We start from the raw sequence: 20,344 nt of genomic DNA on the forward strand, positions 1-20,344 counted from the left end.
TGAGTAATAGGTGCTGATACATACAGGTTTTTAGTGTGAAGATTCACATTAATCTTGCTAGGAGTTGGGCTGTTTCTTGTAGCAAGATGTACCAGAGACCTCAAATTTATCCAATGTCCTTTTTAGTTTGGGGACTTCCTTTTGTATTGCTCCTCAGAGGACGTCTGTCTTGTACCTTTTAAAGGTATAATCCACTGTAATGCTAGCAATATGTTGGTGTGTGGCATAGGGTATGAAAGACAGAGAACATTCTAAAATCTTCAGTCTTGATCTTTTAGTTGGCTCTTGGGAATATTGGCTCTCTCTTGTTCTCCACAAGTGTTTGTCTCTCCTACAAGGTATATAGCTTTCTTCCTCCTGCTTTTCTTTCTGCCTGCAGCATTCACTCTGTTTCCTTGATGTTATCTCCCCTGTTGACTAAGGGAGAGTTTACCCACCTTAGGTGAGACAGAAAAGTTGGAGTGGAGCAGAGTTCCCTTCTCCCTGCTGGGTTGTCATTTAGTATTGCCCTCTGGGGAAGAAGTCCTTCCTACTGGAATGGCCCTTTCCTAGGGAGAAAGGGTTTCACAATGGCTATTCTCCTATCAGGGCCACATGGGGATTCTTCCTGAATCCTCAGACCCAGTCTGTGATTTCTGCAGGGAAGGTGTGCCCTACACTTCCACCCGTCATGACTACAATCTCCATGACTACTGCCTCACTTTGGCTCACACAGCCTCCAACAGCTTTCAAATTAGTAGTTAACTGTTCATTTATGGCACCCAGCAGCTTTTGCTCTAGGCAAACCACTATCAGGTGTGTATCTCTTCAGATTCTGGATGTCTGTCCTATCTCAGTTCTCTTGCTACTGCTAAGTCACTTCAGTCGTGTCCGACTCTGTGCGACCCCATAGACGGCAGTTCTCTTGAGAGGCCAAAGAAAGGGCATTGATTTTGTTTGGCCTGTTTGTCTTCTAAGGAAAGTCAAAGTGTTAGTGGATCAGTCGTGTCTGACTCTTTGAGTCCCCATGGGCTATAGCCCACCAGGCTCCTCTGTCCATGGAATTCTCCAGGCAAGAATACTGGAGTGGATAGCCATTTCCTTCTCCAGGGGATCTTCCTGACCCAAGGATTGAACCCAGGTCACCCGCACTGCAGGCAGATTCTTTACCATCTGAGCCACCAGGGAAGCCCATCTTATGAGGAAGGGGTTGGCAACTTCTAAGTTTTTTAACATGTCAGCGCTGAACATATATTTTCTTGACTAAGATTCCCTACTACCGGGCCCACAGAAAGTAGGAGTCACAGTGAGGACTGAGGGTCTCCTGGTATTTGGCTTTGGGTAATGGAAATGAAGCAAGGACTCCAGTATAATCTATACTCACATATGGTATTTATGAGAGATATTTTGGCAGGAGTTTTTGTAGGAATGAGTAACTCATTTGGTGATTAGAAGGTAGGGTTTGGGAATAGGCTAATAGAGGCATTGTTGGAGAATTACACAGAATAGCTTGATTGGGGTGGAGGGACCCACAAGGATTAGTAGGAACCAAAGCTGGAAATATTACATGTCCAGAGCACATTTGGACCAGGACATGTGTGATCACATTCTGTGGTATCCGTTTTGTAAAGGATAACAGCAAATATATAATCAAAGTAGCAATTGTATTAGATAAACTGAAAGGACATTGGGCTCTAGTGTCAAGCTCAAGATCTAGTGTCTGACTAGAAATGGAGAAACTGAGGAAGGCTGTGGTGTCCCAATGATAAAATGAGGCCTTTGGGAGATGAGGTACAAGTGTCTGGCCTATAAGAATTTGAAATGCAACCAGAACTCACAACGGACATTAGATTTTAGTCATTAGATTTTGGAGTCATCTGCACAGAGTCTATAGCTGAAATTTTGAAGAGATGTCGTCTTTGGGAAGAACAAGAATACGGGTGAGAACCTTTGGGAATGTGTAAATTTAAGGGGACTGGAGAAAAGAAGTTGCTGTGGGAAAGCAAGAAAGATGGGAGTAAAGCCAGGACAAACTGTAAAGGAAATTAATGTAGAAGAGGATCCTTTTTTCTTCTACCTTATGTCTGGCCTATAGGGGCAGTCGTGGAACTGAAGATTCACTCAGCCCTGACAGAAAAACAACTTCCTATATAGCACAGTATGAATGGCCTGCTTCTTGCTAGAGTTTTACATGAACTCTTTCTATAGTGGAAATAGATGAAAATGTTCCACAGGAAATGGCTAGTGTTTATTAGGTAAGGGTCCACATTTATGAGCTAATGCCCCATTCCTGGAATCTAAGCAGGTAGGAGAGTGATTTGTGGTGGTTGTAAAATTGTAATAATATCCAAATATAGTATACAAAATCACCATGACCTCACAGGTAATTGCAAATGATATACTACAAATCAATATAGAACCTTCACAATACACAAATTTATTCAGACATCTCTATTTGTATTTATGTGCTATATGTATCCATATATAAAGTACAACAGGATGCTCTACAGCTGGTATTTGGTAGCTTGTTTCTTATGCCGATTGCACTGTCAGTGTTTAAAGGAAATTGGGCAATGTTTGGTAAATCTCTTCTAAAACAACAAGGCAGTTTTCATCAAGTTTGTGAAATGTAATTTTATTAATAGAAGAGCATGTCTTATCAGACAAACTATCCCCAAATAAATAAAGTTTCAGCATCATTAAAAGCACACAAACGCACAACTTTACAGAGTACAATACAAAGTCAATTCTGATGATGTTCTTACTTGCATTGACTAAAAATCTGAGAAAGACTGTAATCAACCTCTAATTAATGATTCCGCATAAAGAGGAAAAGTAGAGCACGGTTATTTCATAGAAGGTTTCAGAGTGAGAGTTTGAGTGCTTTAAAAGATATCAGATAGATCACAAATTAAATCACACTGTTAACATGACAGCATGGAATTGTAGTTAATCAAAAATAAAAGTCAAAATGGTTGACGAAGGCTGCATATGTTCTTTTCCAACATTAACACTACTTTCTATTTTTGGCATGAATTGATAACCTTTTCCATGAGTAGGAAAATGTGCTCTGCAAACTCTCGGAGGGCACCACGGCCTCCACTGCTTTTGCAAATATATCCAACAGCCTTCTGGGCAGCGGCACAGGCGTCAGCAGGAACGCCGCTGAGGCCCGCTTTCTTCAGGCACTCCTCATCAGACACTTCATTTCCTATCAAGTTGAAGAAACACTAGTTAAATATTTAAAGATGAGGAATATTCCTTCTAAATAATGCAAAGAGCAGTCAATAAACAGTTCTGGCAACTTCAGACACTGCATATAAGAATGCTACAGGTTAGATGGAACAAAATGAGTTAAAGTATTTCTATGTATAGTAAATACTTGAGGTCTAGTGTTTTTTCTTAAGCAATTCAAATAAATGCTTATCAATTAGAGGAGAATGGAGTATCCTCTCTGTGTGCCATGCCTATTACAGGTACTAGAAATTCTACATATAAATTATAATTATTTAAACTTTTTTATGAAGGAAAATTTCTAATAAGGAAGAACCCCAAACTTATGTGGAATAGTTATTAATGTTTTGCCTTATTTATCAATATTTTTATCCATTCCCTGCCAGGTTTTTTGAAGGAAAGGAAGAAGGAGTTCCCAGACAACATACTTAAGCCGTAAACACTTCACCATTTCCCTATAATAAATACATTTTTAAGAAAGTGACACAATATCATCCAATTAACAAAATCAACAGTAATTCCTTACTATCATCTAATAACCTAGTACATGCTCAAATATCCTCAGCTGTCTCAAAATTGTCTTTTTATAATTGATTTATTTGAGTCAGAAATCAAAAAAGGTCCACATATTGCATTTTGTTGATATACATCTTAAGTCTCCCTTTAACAGTTCTGATTTGTATGCTGCTTGATAAATAATTATCATCACACTGACCTAACTATACCCCTCTCCCTGCCTTGCTTTTACTCTCTCTCCCTCCCTCTCTTATCTTTCCTTTGATTGGATAAATTTCAGAAACTCCCAGGACCTAACATTCATCATTCTGAATACAACTATTACTATAATATAGACCAAATACTACTAATAAAATGTTGGTAAAGAGTGTTTATTTTAAATTTGTTCTACATGTTATCTACTGAAAATTTTAATTATTAAATATATGGAAATTTGAATTGTTTTCAGTGAAAGATAATAAATATTAAAGTATCTCTTTGCATAATTATGGCTTTCCATTATTATGGCTGAAAAGAAGGATACCAACCAAGATATGCCACTTCTTTCCAGCACAGACCCATTTCTTTTCTCCATTCATCTACAACTGCAAGCTTATCTGGCACATTGACTTCCATTTTGCAGTCCAGTTTTAAGGAGGAGAGGGTCTGCTTTGAACAGGCCCTTTCTGAGATTAACCTCACCTAAAAAATAAAAGGGCAAAGTGAGAAAACAGATATCACTCACAATAAAATAATACCTTTTAAATAATACAAATCACAAGTGAGTAGTCCTTTGAAGGACTAATTAAGAAAAATCAACGAACTTATTTTAAAATGACGAAGCTTTAGCAGATTTTATTTCTAGTAGTCCAATAAAGGTGAAAGACTGTTTTCCACAGTGAAAAGTAACCTATCTACAGGGAAAAAAATAAAACATACATTGTCTGTTAGCAGTCTAAGATTCCCCTATAATTCATTTTATTCAGAGGAGAGTCTATAACTTATCTTTTGACCTGCTCAGGAACACATATTTAAGATCTCTAATGAATCATAATAAATCATCTTAAACTTCATTTTTGAAAATATAAATAAGTATTGTTACTTTGAATTAAAATATTCAATCGTAAGAATCAGTTCAGTTCAGTTCAGTCACTCAGTCGTGTCTGACTCTTTACGACCCCATGGACTGCAGCACGCCAGGCCTCCCTGTCCACCAGCAAATCCCTGAATTTACTCAAGCTCATGTCCATTGAGTCGGTGATGCCATCCAACCATCTCATCCTCTGTCATCCCCTTCTCCTATCAGGGTCTTTTCCAATGAGTCAGCTCTTCGCATCAGGTAGCCAAAGTATTGGAGTTTCAGCTTCAGCATCAGTCCTTCCAATGAATATTCAGGACTGATTTCCCTTAGGATGGACTGGTTGGATCTCCTTGAAGTCCAAGGGATCGCAAGAATAAGCTACATTCAAAAAAAAATCCATCTGACATTTGCTTTCTTCCAAATGCTGACACCTATTTTCTATGAAATCTTTCTGATTGCAAGATCCTATAGGAAACATTAGGTAGCAACTATTTAAAATAATATATTCACATTCATTAAATAAATAAGAAATCTCTTTGTTGATAGATTCCTAATTCTACTCACCTAAAAGTAAAAACAGCGTAAATTTTCTAGGCATGTCAAGGCTAAATTTGAGACACTTTAATTGATAATACTAAAAATGTAAATCTCTTATTTCAGTCACATGTACCTTGACCCTATATCACAATCTTGAAAAATACCGCTAGGTTCAGGGGGCACATACCTCAATACCACTTTTCTTTAATAAACTTATCCCAATAGCATCTTTTACATCATAAGATATTATTTCTTTTTGGTCTCCTGATACATAAATGTGGCCATTGGTGAGACATCCATCAATATTGCAAACAAAAAGTTTTATCTCCTTCAGTTTCTCTTTGCCAAAATAACCGTATCTAAAAGAAACCAAAACAGACCTTTGAATCCAAGTGTGAAACTAATCACTCCCTCTCATCTGGCTAACGCCAATAAAGTTGATAATCCATTCCCATCCAATTATTCAAACATTACCTTTTCAAGTTACTTCACACACACTTCAGCTTACAGTGCAAGAACTTTAAGTGTGGTCCAACCAAACTATGTGGTTGCCGAATAAGCCATCTATAGGCATATTTTATGTATATGTCTTCCTCACGTAAGCAGAATATTACAAAAGATTCTAAGATGTTTGGAGGGTCAGAAATCTGTGTCTAAAAGTGAATTTAAATGGATCTACTAAAGATAATTTGTTATGATCTAGTGCAAAGGCTCTGAGGTCTTGTTTTCACCTTAATACTCTTTGTTCTGCAATAGGCCAATCAATGTCCACATCGATGTCCACACTGTGCTCGGCTCTCATCTCGTAGTATGCCATCTTCCCACCCTAAACATATGACGAGTACCATGAGGACTGTTGTCAACACGCATTCACGCTTATCAACAAATTTATTAAAATACAGAACAATGAATTCACTGCTACAGTACTAAGAAAAATGAACAACCCAGCAAATTCAGACATACAACATGTAATTTCTTTTGGAGGGGAGAGCTTCATATATTTCAATCATGTAAAACAAGTAAATTAACCCTTTCAAATTCTACCTACACAGTGCAAGTTCCCATTTTTTTCAGAATTCTATTTTAACACTGAACAAGAGTAGAAATAATACATATCTTCCAGGGTTCTGACCACAAGGAATTTTCTGAGAATCCCTAGTTGTATTCCTCCCTTTGTTCTGGTAGTTTCTCCCTTCATCATCCAAAAGCAGTAGTGTAAGTATTTTTGGAACTTCTGTTCCTATTTGCAATAGGGGTCAGACTGGGGAGGAAAAGGAACTGTAATATCTATTGCACAGAACTGATCTCTGAGGTACAGACAGGAGTCAACAATAACTAAATGGATCACATGTGGGCAAAAGTAAGAACAAGGAGCATCATGATCCTGGGGTATGCACAGGGCAAGAGGGTTGAGGCACTTATGATTGTAATCATTGCAAGGTCAAGATCAATTACTGGAAATTTACATTTTTCACAGTTGTCAGTCTCTTTACAAATCTTGCTACAATGAGGAACTTCTATTTTTCTCCACACTTAGGAAAGGGTCAAATTACACTCCCCCTTAGCAAAGAGCATAGGGAAAGCTGTACCTATAGATGTCAAATCTAATTTTCCTGAATACTCAAACTTAACTGAACAGCTAGCCTACAGTATGCCTACTGACCAGAAGACTGGAAAATTTCTTCCCTTAGAGAATGAGTCATATGAGAATTACTATAAACAGTAGAGTTTTGGAGTTTTAAAATGCTATTTTTTGAGTAACATAAGGATCTGAATTAAAATCCTAACAATGCCATTTACAACTTGTTTTTGCTTTGAGCCAATGACTTCATTTTTCAGAGCTACCATGTCCTCCTCTGAAACAAAACTAGGAACATCCACTTTATTTCATTATACGACATAACCTATGTAGTATTTCATAAATCAACAGTAGGCGTTGAATCAACAATAACTAAAATGAACAAATAGTGTATGATATAACCATGTAAGCTCTAAAGCTGAGAGAGACATCCAACCCACTTATTGTAAAAGGAGAGCACTAAGATGCAGAACAGGTAGAATGATATATTCAAGGTTAAAGTTACAGATAGAGATATTACTATAATCTGGTTTTCCTGATGCTTAGCTTGGTTGCTCTTTTACCTCTACTACACTGCTGCTTTTTTTTTTTTTGTCTCTTTTAAAAGCAGCAAAGATTATTCAACTGTACCACCACAACTTGACAATAATACAACCATGGATTAGAGTTTTGAATGAAATAATATGAATACCACAACATATGTAGAATACTCAATAGTTGATTTCTTTTCTTAATGTTAGAATTGAAGCAGAATCCCTCACACATTCACTGAATGTATCCCAAATCAGTTCAGGTTTAAGTGTGCCAGATAAATACATTGGATGATAAATCTTGTCAGTTAATCCTTTTCCTCTAGGGGTTGACACTTTCCTTTATGAACTGTGCCGTAGTACTTTTTTCTTAGAACAAAGTACCTAAACAAAAGGGTTTAAAAGACTTTTTGCAAAACAAGGGCACAAACCTGTAAGTAACCCATCTCTATCAAATGTCTTTTAGCAAAATAAAACGAGCCATTTTCATATAATTCTCCATCCCAGTCTTGTCTGCGAGGTCGTTTAGCTGGATTCAAATTCAGAGGCTCAGTCATTTCACGAACTAAAGGCAAAAAGCTACAATAAGTCCCAGGTGCTCTGAACACCAAAATAGTTCATTCAGTAATTTTTTTAAAAAAGCAAACAAAAATAAACTCAGAATATAGAATATTTCTGTTTCTAAATAAACAATTTACAAGATTTTTTTAAAGGAACAAAACCTCTGATAACAACTCTCAGATGATGTATCTGATAATAATTCTGATAAATAATTTTGGTGATTTATCTTTGCTCTTCAATAATAATAATAAGAGGAAAATAAAGTATCTTACGGAGAAATTCTGAATAATTAAGGTTTTAAGGGATTCCTACAAATTTAAGGGATTCCTATTCCTCCTTTGGGAGGACATAAAAGCAACCTTAGTTGCCAAAGAACTGAACTTGTCATAAAATACTATATTCAATATTTGAGCCCTTTAAATCTATTGCACACTATGTGCTTCTATAGAAATACAATGTGTGTGTTATTTATCTAATGTGGTTGAGAAACTACATTTATGGAAATACTGAAAAATGACTACTTCCTCATTAAATTATTCAACCTTACATATTGATGAGAAATGTTTATATAACGTATGATACATTCTTACCAGTAATTTAAAAAATACTAATATAAAATATACTTAAGAATAAATTATGTTTATTATCATTGGTAATAATGAAGGCCAAACAATACCAACATTAATTACACCATGATATAATAAATGAAGCCTTTCTATTAAAGGTCCTATAGTATTTTTCTCCACTGAATCTTCACATGTGATTCAAAGGCTGTTCCTGAAGTCCCCAGATCACACGCTCCCATAGTATCCTTATACTTTTCTTTTTAGACCCGAACTGTCCTAGTAAATATGTATCTCATACATGGTTTATAGTTATTATGTATTTAATAACATTTCATTACTGATATTTAAAATCCTGACATCATTAGACCACACACTCTGTAAGAAATAAGTCTCAGCAGCCAGATCCAAGCATGCATAGAGGAGACACTTGACAAATACATTAACACTTGCTTAATTCTAAAGTGAAAAACTTGTGACATCTGACTATGTCCGAGAGTATATATTACAATACTATTCTCAATGGTTGTAAAATATTTGATTTTATGGATAATCTAGTTTTGCAAGGTATTTAAGTGGATTTTTTCTCTCCATTATTGGTATATTTCTCTATAATTTCTTTCCTATAAATGCAACCTGGTGGGGGTGGCAGGGTCAAACCTATGTACATTAATAGCATAGTATAGTACATACCGGAATTCCCTTGCCTTTGCACTAAACTTTTTGCAAATTTGTATTTGTCGATATGTATAGATATTTTCTAACTCTTTTTAACTTTAATCATATAAAACTTTATCATATAAAGCTCAACATTCAGTTTAACACTGGGTTTCCTTAACTTATTCAAAAGTGTGCTTTTCAAGCTTTAATTCTTCCTATATTTTATTTTTGATATTTAGTGGTGGTGGTTTAGTTGCTAAGTCGTGTCTGACTCTTGCGACCCCATGGACTGCAGCCTGCCAGGCTCTGTCCATGGGATTCTCCAGGCAAGAATACTGGAGTGGGTTGCCATTTTCCTTCTTCAGGGGATCTTCCTGACGCAGGAATTGAACCTGGGTCTCCTGCACTGCAGGCAGATTCTTTACTGACTGAGCTACAAGGGAAGCCCCTTGATATTAGTGAATAAGTTCAAAATATTATATATATAAAACAACGAATTTGCTACAGAGAAGATAATAATTGTTTATTGAATGAAATCAATAAACTAGTCATTGATATATTTTATGACATTCACATTTAGAGACTAAAAATCATTTTCTGCCTATAACTTTATCTTATCTTAATCGCTCTTTTGTGGACCTTCTCCACTTTGACTGCATCTTCCTTACTATCTCCTCTAAAGCAAACATAGGTTAGAGACAATTGGCCCGGTTTTCCAACACTCAACAAATGTCAGGACTGAACAGAAATCATACTGCCTTTCTTCATGTATGTTTCATTTACCTATTTGTTGGTAATTCTATTCCTTGTGATATATTTTAGTAGTTTGTCTGGAGAGAAATAAGGCTCCAACTAAATGTTATGGTACTCTTTTTGTATAAGAAGTTGCAAACTTTGAGAAGCAATTCTACAGATTCATTCTTGAGTTTCTCCAGAACTTTTTGGTGGAAGACTTCTTTTCCCACCATTCTATATGATTCATAGGTAGAATAACACAAAAAAGTATCTGCTCTGGAAAAATGGCATATTTGCCTCAAAATACAAATAGAGGGTTAAAATAATCCTTTGTAAAAAGAAAGATAGAGAATGAATTTAGTTTCCATTGTTTTATCTCAACAATCACAAGATTTAGAACTGATTATAAATGTCATTATCTACTGCAGTGATAGAAATCCCACGTTCTATTGTACTGCTCCCTTTTTAACTCTCCCACTCCTAAAGAATATTTACGTAAGAAAAATTCTCCATAAGATGAGCTAAAATAAAAATCAATACAACAGATTACCTCCTTTCTGAATTTCACCCCATCGAAACTGATGCCGTCTCACAACAGAGAAAACAGAATCGTATCCTTCTTCTCGAATCATTTCTGCAACTTTTTGAAGATCAGTAGGATGTAAACATGGAGAAGTAGCTTGAATATTTCCTACAATGTCAACCTCTTAAAAAGACAAGACAAATGAAAAGAACATCAAAATGAAGTTCTTTGCAAGCAAGTAATACTAAGATCTAAATTCAAATGTTATGCAAGTCTTGTGAAATGAGTAACAAGTTGGAAATTACATAACATTTTGAATAAACTATTAGTTAAATTCATACCATTGTGGTAATTAAGAAATTCTATGATGGCATCTAGTGAGGTAGAACTGTCTTTTGAAGCTTCAGAACTTCTTCGATGAACTTGTGCACCAAACTGTTTGGCCACATTCTCAATTTCATCATGGTCTGTTGAAACCCATACACTGTACAGATATTAAAAAAAAAAAAATTTAAAGATAAAAAGGAATTCTACAACCCCCAAAATACAGCTTACATAATGTTAGAATAGTTTTTGTCCCATCAAAATAATGTTACAAATTCAAAGCAATATAAAACTTAAAGAAAAATAAAGAATTTTCTATGGAAACCACATTTTAAAATGCTTGAATTACAAATGTGGTCCCAGATATAATATTTATATTATATATAATATTTATATACATATTGTTTACACAGCCCTAGATATCAGTTTATAAAATTAGAAAAAATTGATATTTTTAAGGTTAATGGTTTATTAAAAATACTAGTAAACCTGGAAGTTCAAATCTAAAGGAAATAAAGAAGATACTATTTCTTTTTTCCCATCAAAATCCAAAGCATTGTATAGTTACTACGCCTACTGAGAAACAAAAGGGATGTGGCTTAGCCAAATCGCAAGGCTGAGTTTCAAGCTTAGTAAAGACTTATATACCCAAAACAGTCAGACAAGCCAACTCTTTTTTGGGTGGGATGGGGGCAACTAACAATGGGTACATAAATATCTGAACACAGAATCAACAGGGTGGAGCCACCAATAACAATCAAAGTCATGGAGAACATGACTTGACTGGCTCAGGAGAGCTTAGGGTAACAGCTCTATTAACCACACCTTACATAGCTGACCTTTTGCACTTTATAAGATGATGACTCACAGTAAAATATAAAACATTATTTGGGGGATGCATACTAGTCTCTACTAAAGTTTTCTTAACCTTTATAAATTTCCATTGCTAGAAACAGACTGTTTTACTCTAGCCACAATGCTTTTAGACTGACATTCCACAAAGACATCTGAATGACTTCTTTGGTATACATGCATACAGTTGATCCTTAACCAACGCCGGTTTGAACTGTGTGAATTTGTTTCAATAAATGTATGGGAAAAATTTAAGGAGATCTGCAACAGTTAGAACAAAACTGCAAACTGTGCAGCCTAGTACTATCAGAAAAAATAAAGTTAGGTATGCCATGAATACATAAAACATACGTAGATAGTGGGTTTCCCTGGTGGCTCAGATAGTAAAGAAATGTGCCCACAACGCAGGAGACCTGGGTTTGATCCCTGGGTCAGGAAGATCCCCTGAAGTAGGAAATGGCAACCCACTCTAGTATGCTTGACTGGACAATTCTGTGGACAGAGGAGCCTGGCAGGCTACAGTCCATGGGGTCACAAACAGTAGACATGACTGAGTCTTTCACTTTACTTTACTTTCATGTAGATAATACATGATAATACAACACTTTCACTTTACTTTCATGTAGATAATAATCTACCCTCACATAGTATAAGATGAATGATACTTAATATAAAGTTAATAATGTTGCACTTTTGGATTTTAAAAAATAGAACAATGTTTCTGACACTGTATTATGAATATGACTGTAATACTATATACCATAAAATTTTTGATTCATTCATTAGTGTGTGTGGGCCAGGCTACCATGAAGCAATCATACTGATTAAAATATACCACCATTATTGTTGTTTAGTTGCTTAGTCCTGTCCAACTCTTTGTGACCCCATGGACTGTCGCCTGCCAGACAATTCTGTCCATGGGATTTCCCAGGCAAGAATATTGGAGTGGGTTGCCATTTCCTTCTCCAAGGGACTAAAACCCTAGTCTCCAGCATTAGCAGCTGGGTTCTTTGCCACTGAGCCACCAGGGAAGCCCTAGACTACCACAAAGCAATCATATAACTGCTTCTTTGTTATCAATGCCTGAATCATTATACTTGTAGATAAATATGAATTTCTTTTTTACAATATCTTTTCATTTTTGATGTTCAGTGTTAGTAATATATATAATATCTACAGTGTTTTGTATAAGACAATATTGATGTAGGTACTGATAGATGATCCATCTTGTAAACAAAGTACAATTATGATATCATTATAGCTAAGTGCTGTAAATGTATTTTGTCTTTCTTATGATTTCCTTGCTAACATTTTCTTTTCTCTAGCTTACTTTACTGTAACATACTATATAATAAATATATAAAATGTGTTAATAAATAATGAAAATAAATAAAACTAAATAAAGCATAATGTGTCTCAGATATAGAGAACTAATGGTTACCAGTGGGGAGAGGGAAAGGGGGAGGAAGGCCAATACAGGGGCAGGGAGAAAAAATGAGATTACATGAAATCATGTGTGTAAAACTTTTGAAAACTGTAAAGCACTACAGAATTTAAAGAATTTTTCCTTTAATTAAAAATTAATTAATTAATTTAAAAAGTCAGATGTTCAGTTGTGTCTGACTCTTTACAACCCCATGAACTGTAGCCTGCCAGGCTCCTCTATCCGTGGAATTCTCCAGCAAGAATACTGGAGTGGGTAGCCATTCCCTTCTCCAGGGGATATTCCCTTCTCCAGGGGATCTTCCCTTCTCCAGGGGATCTTCCCAACCCTGGGAAGACCCAGGGATCTTCCCAGGTCTCCTGCATTGCTGGCATATTCTTTATCATCTGAGCCACCAGGAAAGCCCTAAATTTAAAAAAAAAAAGTGTTTATGATATTAGGAAGGCTTTGGTCAACAGTAGGCAACTAGTAGTTAAGTTATGGGAGATCAAAAGCTGATCTGGGACTTCTGACTGCCCTGACTGAGGGGAGTTGGTATCTCAATCCTCTTATTGTTCAAGAGTCAACAGTATTTCTTAACCCCTTTCATTCAACATCTACTGAAAGAAAGAGAAACTGCATGTTTCATACATCTATGCTCAACTGTCAAGAGTGAAAAGAAAGAAACTAAAGAAAAATTTCTAACAGCTCTAGATTTAAGAAATTCCCTTTACTATTGGCAGAAGGAAGATTTAAATTTAGAGATAAAGTCAATAAACCCCTACCTTGCCCGTTAATTTTTTCAGAGGAAGCAAGATGAGCCCCTTAATTTTTTTCAGAGGAAGCAAGATGAGCCCCTTAATTTTTTTCAGAGGAAGCAAGATGAGCCACTGGCTAGAGGTCAAGTGTGTCATATCTACCCGTGTCATTTTGCAAAAGGCAGAACACAGAAGCCCTCATTTCCCTCCACTGCAAAATATGAAATAGTTTTGGTATAAGTTTTTTACTGGAAAATGTCACAAAGGTATACAACAAACTGAAGTACCAATGAAAACTCAGTAAATTTTTTAAAGAGAGGATAAAAGAAGGGTGGTGATGGTATAAAGTAAAAAGTAAACAGTAAAAGAGACCAGTCTTTTGACATCTAGTTAACTCACTAACTGAAATATATTACTGAAGCCATTTACTTTAACATCCTGATCTTTACTATGATAAACATTCAACACCTCAAGATTCAGTGATCTTTTGGAAATGCTTAAGTGGTAAATAAAAACAGAGGTTTGCCTATGTTTCTTCTTTTATTCCTTTTTTCATGAAATGGAAATGACTCTTGACTGCATAGTCTGTTTCAGGCCCTTCTCTGGACACCAGGGATACAAAATTCATTGACATGAGAAATTCTTAACCTATTAGTAGAAATAGAGAATGGCCAGGAAGCAATAACTGACCTTTCTATAATGCTTTACTTTTTACAAAGTATTTTTATAGTGCCTGCAACATAACAGGTGCTCAATATACACTTGCTGAATGAATGAAACAGTAAATGGTTAAGAGCATGGACTCTGAAGGAAGGGCCTCAAGTCTTGGTTCTACCACAAGCTAGTTATATGACCCAAGGCCAAATCTCCCTAAGCCTAAATTTTCACTAAAACAGAGGTGACAATGACAGCCATTATCAAATATGGTTGTTACGACAAATCAATATAAACCACAATATAGAATAAATGTTTAGTAAGTAATAGCTATTGAAAATAATAGGGATGGTGATAAAGGAACAGCTGACAGTCTCATTTAATCCTCACACTAGCTCTGTTTGAAGGAAAACTGAAGTTTTGCTTTCACACCTTCAAAGGTCCAAACGTTTAATTTATTTGTACTATGTAAGGCAATGGCACTATGAATATGAAAACAGCATCCTACATGTACACTTAAAATACAGTGATTATCACTTATTACATCATCATAAGGAAGTCAATCATTTCCACTCAGCTAAGGGGCACCATTACATTAGCAAATGCAAGAGAAAAGGATGAACAAATGAACAAACAGGCTTTTTTAATAAAATTTAAAATCAAGTATAAAGTAAACATCAAAGTGGAATGATGATGGCTTTAGCCTCAAGTGAAGTCATACTACATCTAAGAGGAGGAACAGGAGCATCAACCATGGTCCCTGAAACAGAAACTTCAAATCATAAACTGCCATTTCAAGGACAACACAGCCCAAGCCTTTCATTAATCATAAATCCACACCCTAAAAGTGAAACCAACACTTATGTTTATTTTTCACAAATATATTAGGCAACATGTAAAAAAATCGATGCACTCTAAGATTTACTTACACAGCATTCAACCACTGTTGAAAACCAAGCTCTTACAAACTCAGCTCTCACAATGACTTTTTACTAAATGAAAATATCACAGCTTTTTTTCTTGACTGTTAACTATGTAAGTTAATGGGCAAAGTTAGCAACCTTGAAAGTATTGTTAGCTTTGATTCTAAGCAGGCTAGAAACTCAATTCAAAATGATTTTGGACAAAGTAATCTCCAGGCCTGAAAAACAAACAGGGTGAGCTACAGTTTTCTCCAATTCCTTCACAGGGTAGATTTTTTTTTTTTTGAAGAAAGTAGAAGGTGAGAAGCAGGAAGGCTGCTCCAAACTGACTGCAGCTTCAGAATAAGTCAATTAAATTCAAACTTACCCCTTTGGGGTGGTAGATTAGACCTCAAAGGGAAGAGAATGAATGGATAATTACAAGTTTCCTAAATTAACTGCTGAAGGAGGGTGTATAGCGGCTATCTGCCAGAAAGAAGGTAAATCCTCCTGGCAGCATTGAGAACTCCTTTTATGGGGCTGGAATCATCCTAAGAACAAAGCCTTTAAGCCGTTAGAAACCGTGATGGAGTTTGGTTGACCACAGAGGCTTGGATAGAGTTGTTATGTGTATAAAGTTTTGCAGTTTTCAGCAAAACCACCCCCATACCATAAAAGGGAGAGCCTTAGAGGAACCAAGAAACAGGATTATGGTGATCACATGCACCATCCCCTTACTTTTTAAAAAAAAAAAAATATGAATTACTACCTGATACAGTACACTATATATTAACTATCTTCTCCCTGTTATAATGCCAGCTCCATCTATGGATGGACCCTACTGCTAAACTCCTGGTTAAGGACACATAACAGTGCCTGTCACATAGTAGGTAGTCAATAAATATTTGCAGAATGAATGAATCATTTTTGCTCTTGAATTTGTATCTCAAAGACGTCCTACCTTCTTTTAGGTTAAGCCAGTTTGAAAAGGGTTTCCTGACATATGCAGTAGGAGTTGTAAAGGAGTTCTGTTCTCAATCTATTAAGAATGTGATTTTGATCTCTGGTTTATGTCACAGAAATAGGGTTTTACTACATCACTACTAACTTGGATACATCTTCTCTCGGTCCTTTTTTGTTTTCCAGTGTGTACCTTTTGTGAGGAGGTAAAAATGTCCCAAAGTCTGTGAGTCATGTCACATTCATCTTGTAATCCCCTTGGATGTGTATGGCAGAAACTCAGACTCAGTGTTTACCGTATTGAACCAAATCCCCAAGTCTTTCCCTATCTCTCCTCTGCACACTTCCTGTTACATTACTGTTATTAATATCTTCTGTGTGCAGGCTTCTATTCACCCAGCACCACCCAAGACTTCCTTTGGATAAAAACATCAAGAAAATTAGTAAATTTATACTATTTTGGTATCTCCTTTGTAAACACGTTCGGTTAAATGAAAATCATTTATTCACATATTAATGTATGTAATTAATATGCTCCAGAGACAGCCATCTCTTTAAAAACAAAACTCGACAATCAAAAGGTGAAGATAATTTACTTTTCACGGGGAACAAATTCAAGCACTATTAGGCTGAAATTACCATGTGTAAATTCATTCTTGGCACAGAATGCCTCCTCCCTTTTATGAATGACATAACTCCTGACTAACATGGCATATGGCCATGTCTCTTAAATGATGCACAATTAAAACCGTCCTTAGGGCAAACGAGGTTCCAAAGGTATGATCAAATCATTTAGAAGCATTTCATCAAACAGCCCCACAGTATGCTGTTCCACTGTCTCGCACCCAGGTACAAATGTGGGCAGCTTTCTAGATTGTGCTGACTCACAACAGGCAGATAGCTTAGAGTGTTTTCCAAAGGTCAGGAAAGGATCTCCAAGCTGAGCTGGAAATGAGAAAAGCCTTGACACCCCACTCCATTCATGAACCTGACGCCTCCTTAATCGATCAGCACCAGGTGGGTAGCAGACGCTGAGCAACAGGGGAAAGCTAGTGGCCTTCGTCTAAAGGAGGTATTATCTCAGATGTTTCACAAGGGTGGCCTCCTTGCCTTTACCCTGTGAGGTCAACCTGGGCAGCGCAGACTTTTGAAAAGAGGAAATCTCCCCTTTTACGGGTGTCATTCTCAAGGGCTGGGGCAGGAACAGTCCCAAGTTCATGGCTATTAGCAGTTACGGAACAAGGAAGAAACTGGAGCCCTGCCTCCCCCGCGGGCGGCCGGGGCCCAGGCACCCCGGATCTTGTGCACCCCTTCCGGGGGCCGCTACCCGGGGGCCCTGGCCCCTCCGGCGGCCCGGCTCCCCCTCTCGACCCCCGCCCAGGCCGCGCCGCCCACTCTCGCACATGCGCACCTCTGGAAGACCCCCGAGTCCAGGGCCGCACGCAGGACCCAGCCAATGAGCGGGACCCCCGCCAGGTGCTTAATGTTCTTCAGGGGGATGCCCTTGCTGCCGCCCCGGGCCAGGATGAGGGCCGCCATGTGCGGGGGCTTCTCCACCCCTCGGCCCTGGCCGCCGCGGGAGTTGCGCTGTAGCTTCGGCGGCCGGCCCCGCGAGGGTCGCCCTCGCGGGTTGGAGACGGAGGTGGCGGCCCCCTTCTCCACCGAGTCCATCTTCCTCCCACGCCTTCTCCCCAGCTTCTCCACATCCGGGAGCTCTTGTCTCGCCACCTCAGCTCGGCGCCGCCCGATCTCCCCGCCCGACTGCCCACGGGGGTGGCTGTTCCCGGCCCCGCCCACCTCCGATCCCGCACCCTCGCGGGGCACGCCGGGAGTTGTAGTCCGCGGGTTGCTCGCAGGGTCAGTAGGCTCCAACTGCGCGACCCCCAAGCCAGAGTCGGGCACCCGTCCTGACTGGAAGGAAGTGCAGATTCTGCGGAGCTTGATATTGAATGGAGCTTAATAAATAAGAAACACGGGCAACAAGTAGTTTTTTGCTGAAGAATTTCCCCATTAGAAACTGTAGTGGGTTTCCCACATCACACCCTGATGCATCCTAACTCGAAACAATTTTCATTTAAAAATTTAAGTGTCCGTTTTTCTGCTATGCTATCTACTTCTTGTTTCTAAGAGATGACCTCATTCGAATGTCCTCCAGGCCCTTTAAATTCAACATTTTAAAAACAGCTCTCCCTACGGGCTCAAACTACTTCTATCTTTGCATTTTCTTTTTCTTTTTTTTTTTTAAATTGAGATATAATTGACATGTAACGTGTTCGTTTCAGGTGTCCAATGTAGTGATTCTGTGTTTGTGTATAGTGAGATATGATCACTACAATGTGAATATGTCTGTCTGCATATTCTACCAACATCGCCATCCACCTAGGTGGAAAAACTTGGAAGTCAACCTTGCTTAGTCCCTTCTCAGTGCAACAGACATCTGTTTGGTTTTGTTTGTTTGTTTTTGGACTACTGAAATCTTTTCCTTTCGGGAATTGTTAGCTCTCTTACATGGTGGGCATTTCACACAAATCTTCAGCAGTGTTGCAGTGAATGTATGACCCAGGCTGATCTGTGGCCGGGAGACAGGAATATGATCAAGCGGAGCCCCCTCGAGTCCTTTCCAGAGACTCTGAGAAAGAAAGGATCTTTTCCTTGCTGAATATTTGGGTGCTAAGGACCCTCTAAACCTGAATCCTCAGGGCAGGATGAGGGAAGGGGGATGAGGAGAGTTTCTGTTCTGAAATTGACTGGGAGGCTTGTGTTCACATGGAAGGAGGGTTAAGCCGCACAGGGAGAAGGGAAAAGCTCTTGATCCAGCCAAAAGATTCAAAGGTGCATACACACACACACACACACACACACACACACACACACACACTCATGTACACACACACATATATCTTTTTTGTGTGATTTTTTAGAAAGAAATCTCCTACCTAACATACACTTTGCATTTTACCACTTTTGCAAGCCTGTATCTGGAAGTAGAGAGTCTGTTTGTCTGTCCTAGGTGGAAGCTAGTCCACCCAAAATGAATGAAAGGTGGTAGTATTGCCTTTCCTTCTCCAGGAGTGACAGAAGGTCTCCGTGGTTCCCAGGTCTTGGCCCTTTCTGAAGGAGACAGAGTAAGCCTGCAGTGTTTTGAGTCCCAGTCACTGGAAACTTCACATCTCATGGTTTTCCCTGTGAAAGCCCTTCTAGGGTCTGGTTCTGGGAGAAGGTGCTGGATATGGGGAAGGATGACTATAAACAGATATCAATGCAGGGCCTGGAGAAGGGGCCAGGCCCCAGGAACCATCCTAGCACTACAGGCCACATGGTCATTTTGCCCTCAATGCACTGGCTCTTTGAATGGGACCTTCCCAGTCATTATGCTGAGAAACAGCAACACTGATTATTTCTGGCAACCATGTGAGATTACCATGTGAGGTTACTACTGCTTCTGACACACAAAACCTCTTTTTCCTTCTCCACTCCAATAATGACCTTAGTTTCCACTGATAAGAAAGTTGCCATTCTCCATGGTCATTCCCTAGGGGCCTGAAAACCCTAGTGGACCACAGACATCTGAGTAGTTTAACTCCTCTGGCACACTGGTGTCCTCCACACAGTGGCACCATTGTTTCTTATCAAAGGAGATTACAGCAATTTGCGTTAAAGCTACGAGACTGTGGACTCCTCCAGGAAAGGGACCGTTCCTTCTTTGTAATTGCATCCGGAATAGCATGTGGGTTGCAGTGTCTGCTTGGTAATAGGCAGAACTCTGTCTCATGTTACTTTTCCAGTCTTTGCCCACACATACTTTTGTATCCCACTGCAAGTCTTATGATAATAAAGCACCTTGTATTCTTTGCATTTTTACAGGGCAGTTTTGGTTAGACCTGACAGCTGGTTGAGTCCCAATCTTGAGAAAGAAAGAGAGAAATGCGGGAGGGGATAGTCAAAGTGGAAAGTGATTATCTAGTTCAATATATGACAGTTTGATAATATTTTT

The 20,344-nt window shown here is 38.2% G+C and overlaps 1 protein-coding gene across 1 annotated transcript; it reads right to left on the bottom strand.

Moving 5' to 3' along the window:
• Positions 1–2,597: 2,597 nt before the first annotated feature.
• Positions 2,598–18,122, bottom strand: CMAS (cytidine monophosphate N-acetylneuraminic acid synthetase). The gene is made up of 8 exons (XM_052640306.1): positions 17,762–18,122; positions 10,819–10,961; positions 10,505–10,660; positions 7,867–8,000; positions 6,058–6,152; positions 5,514–5,685; positions 4,257–4,410; positions 2,598–3,190 (listed from the first exon to the last, which is right to left on the bottom strand). The coding sequence occupies exons 1-8, from the start codon at positions 18,019–18,021 to the stop codon at positions 3,000–3,002; spliced, it is 1,305 nt and encodes a 434-aa protein (XP_052496266.1). The 5' UTR covers positions 18,022–18,122; the 3' UTR covers positions 2,598–2,999.
• Positions 18,123–20,344: the final 2,222 nt, after the last annotated feature.

Source organism: Budorcas taxicolor, chromosome 5, assembly GCF_023091745.1.
Source record: "Budorcas taxicolor isolate Tak-1 chromosome 5, Takin1.1, whole genome shotgun sequence".
NCBI lineage: Eukaryota > Metazoa > Chordata > Mammalia > Artiodactyla > Bovidae > Budorcas > Budorcas taxicolor.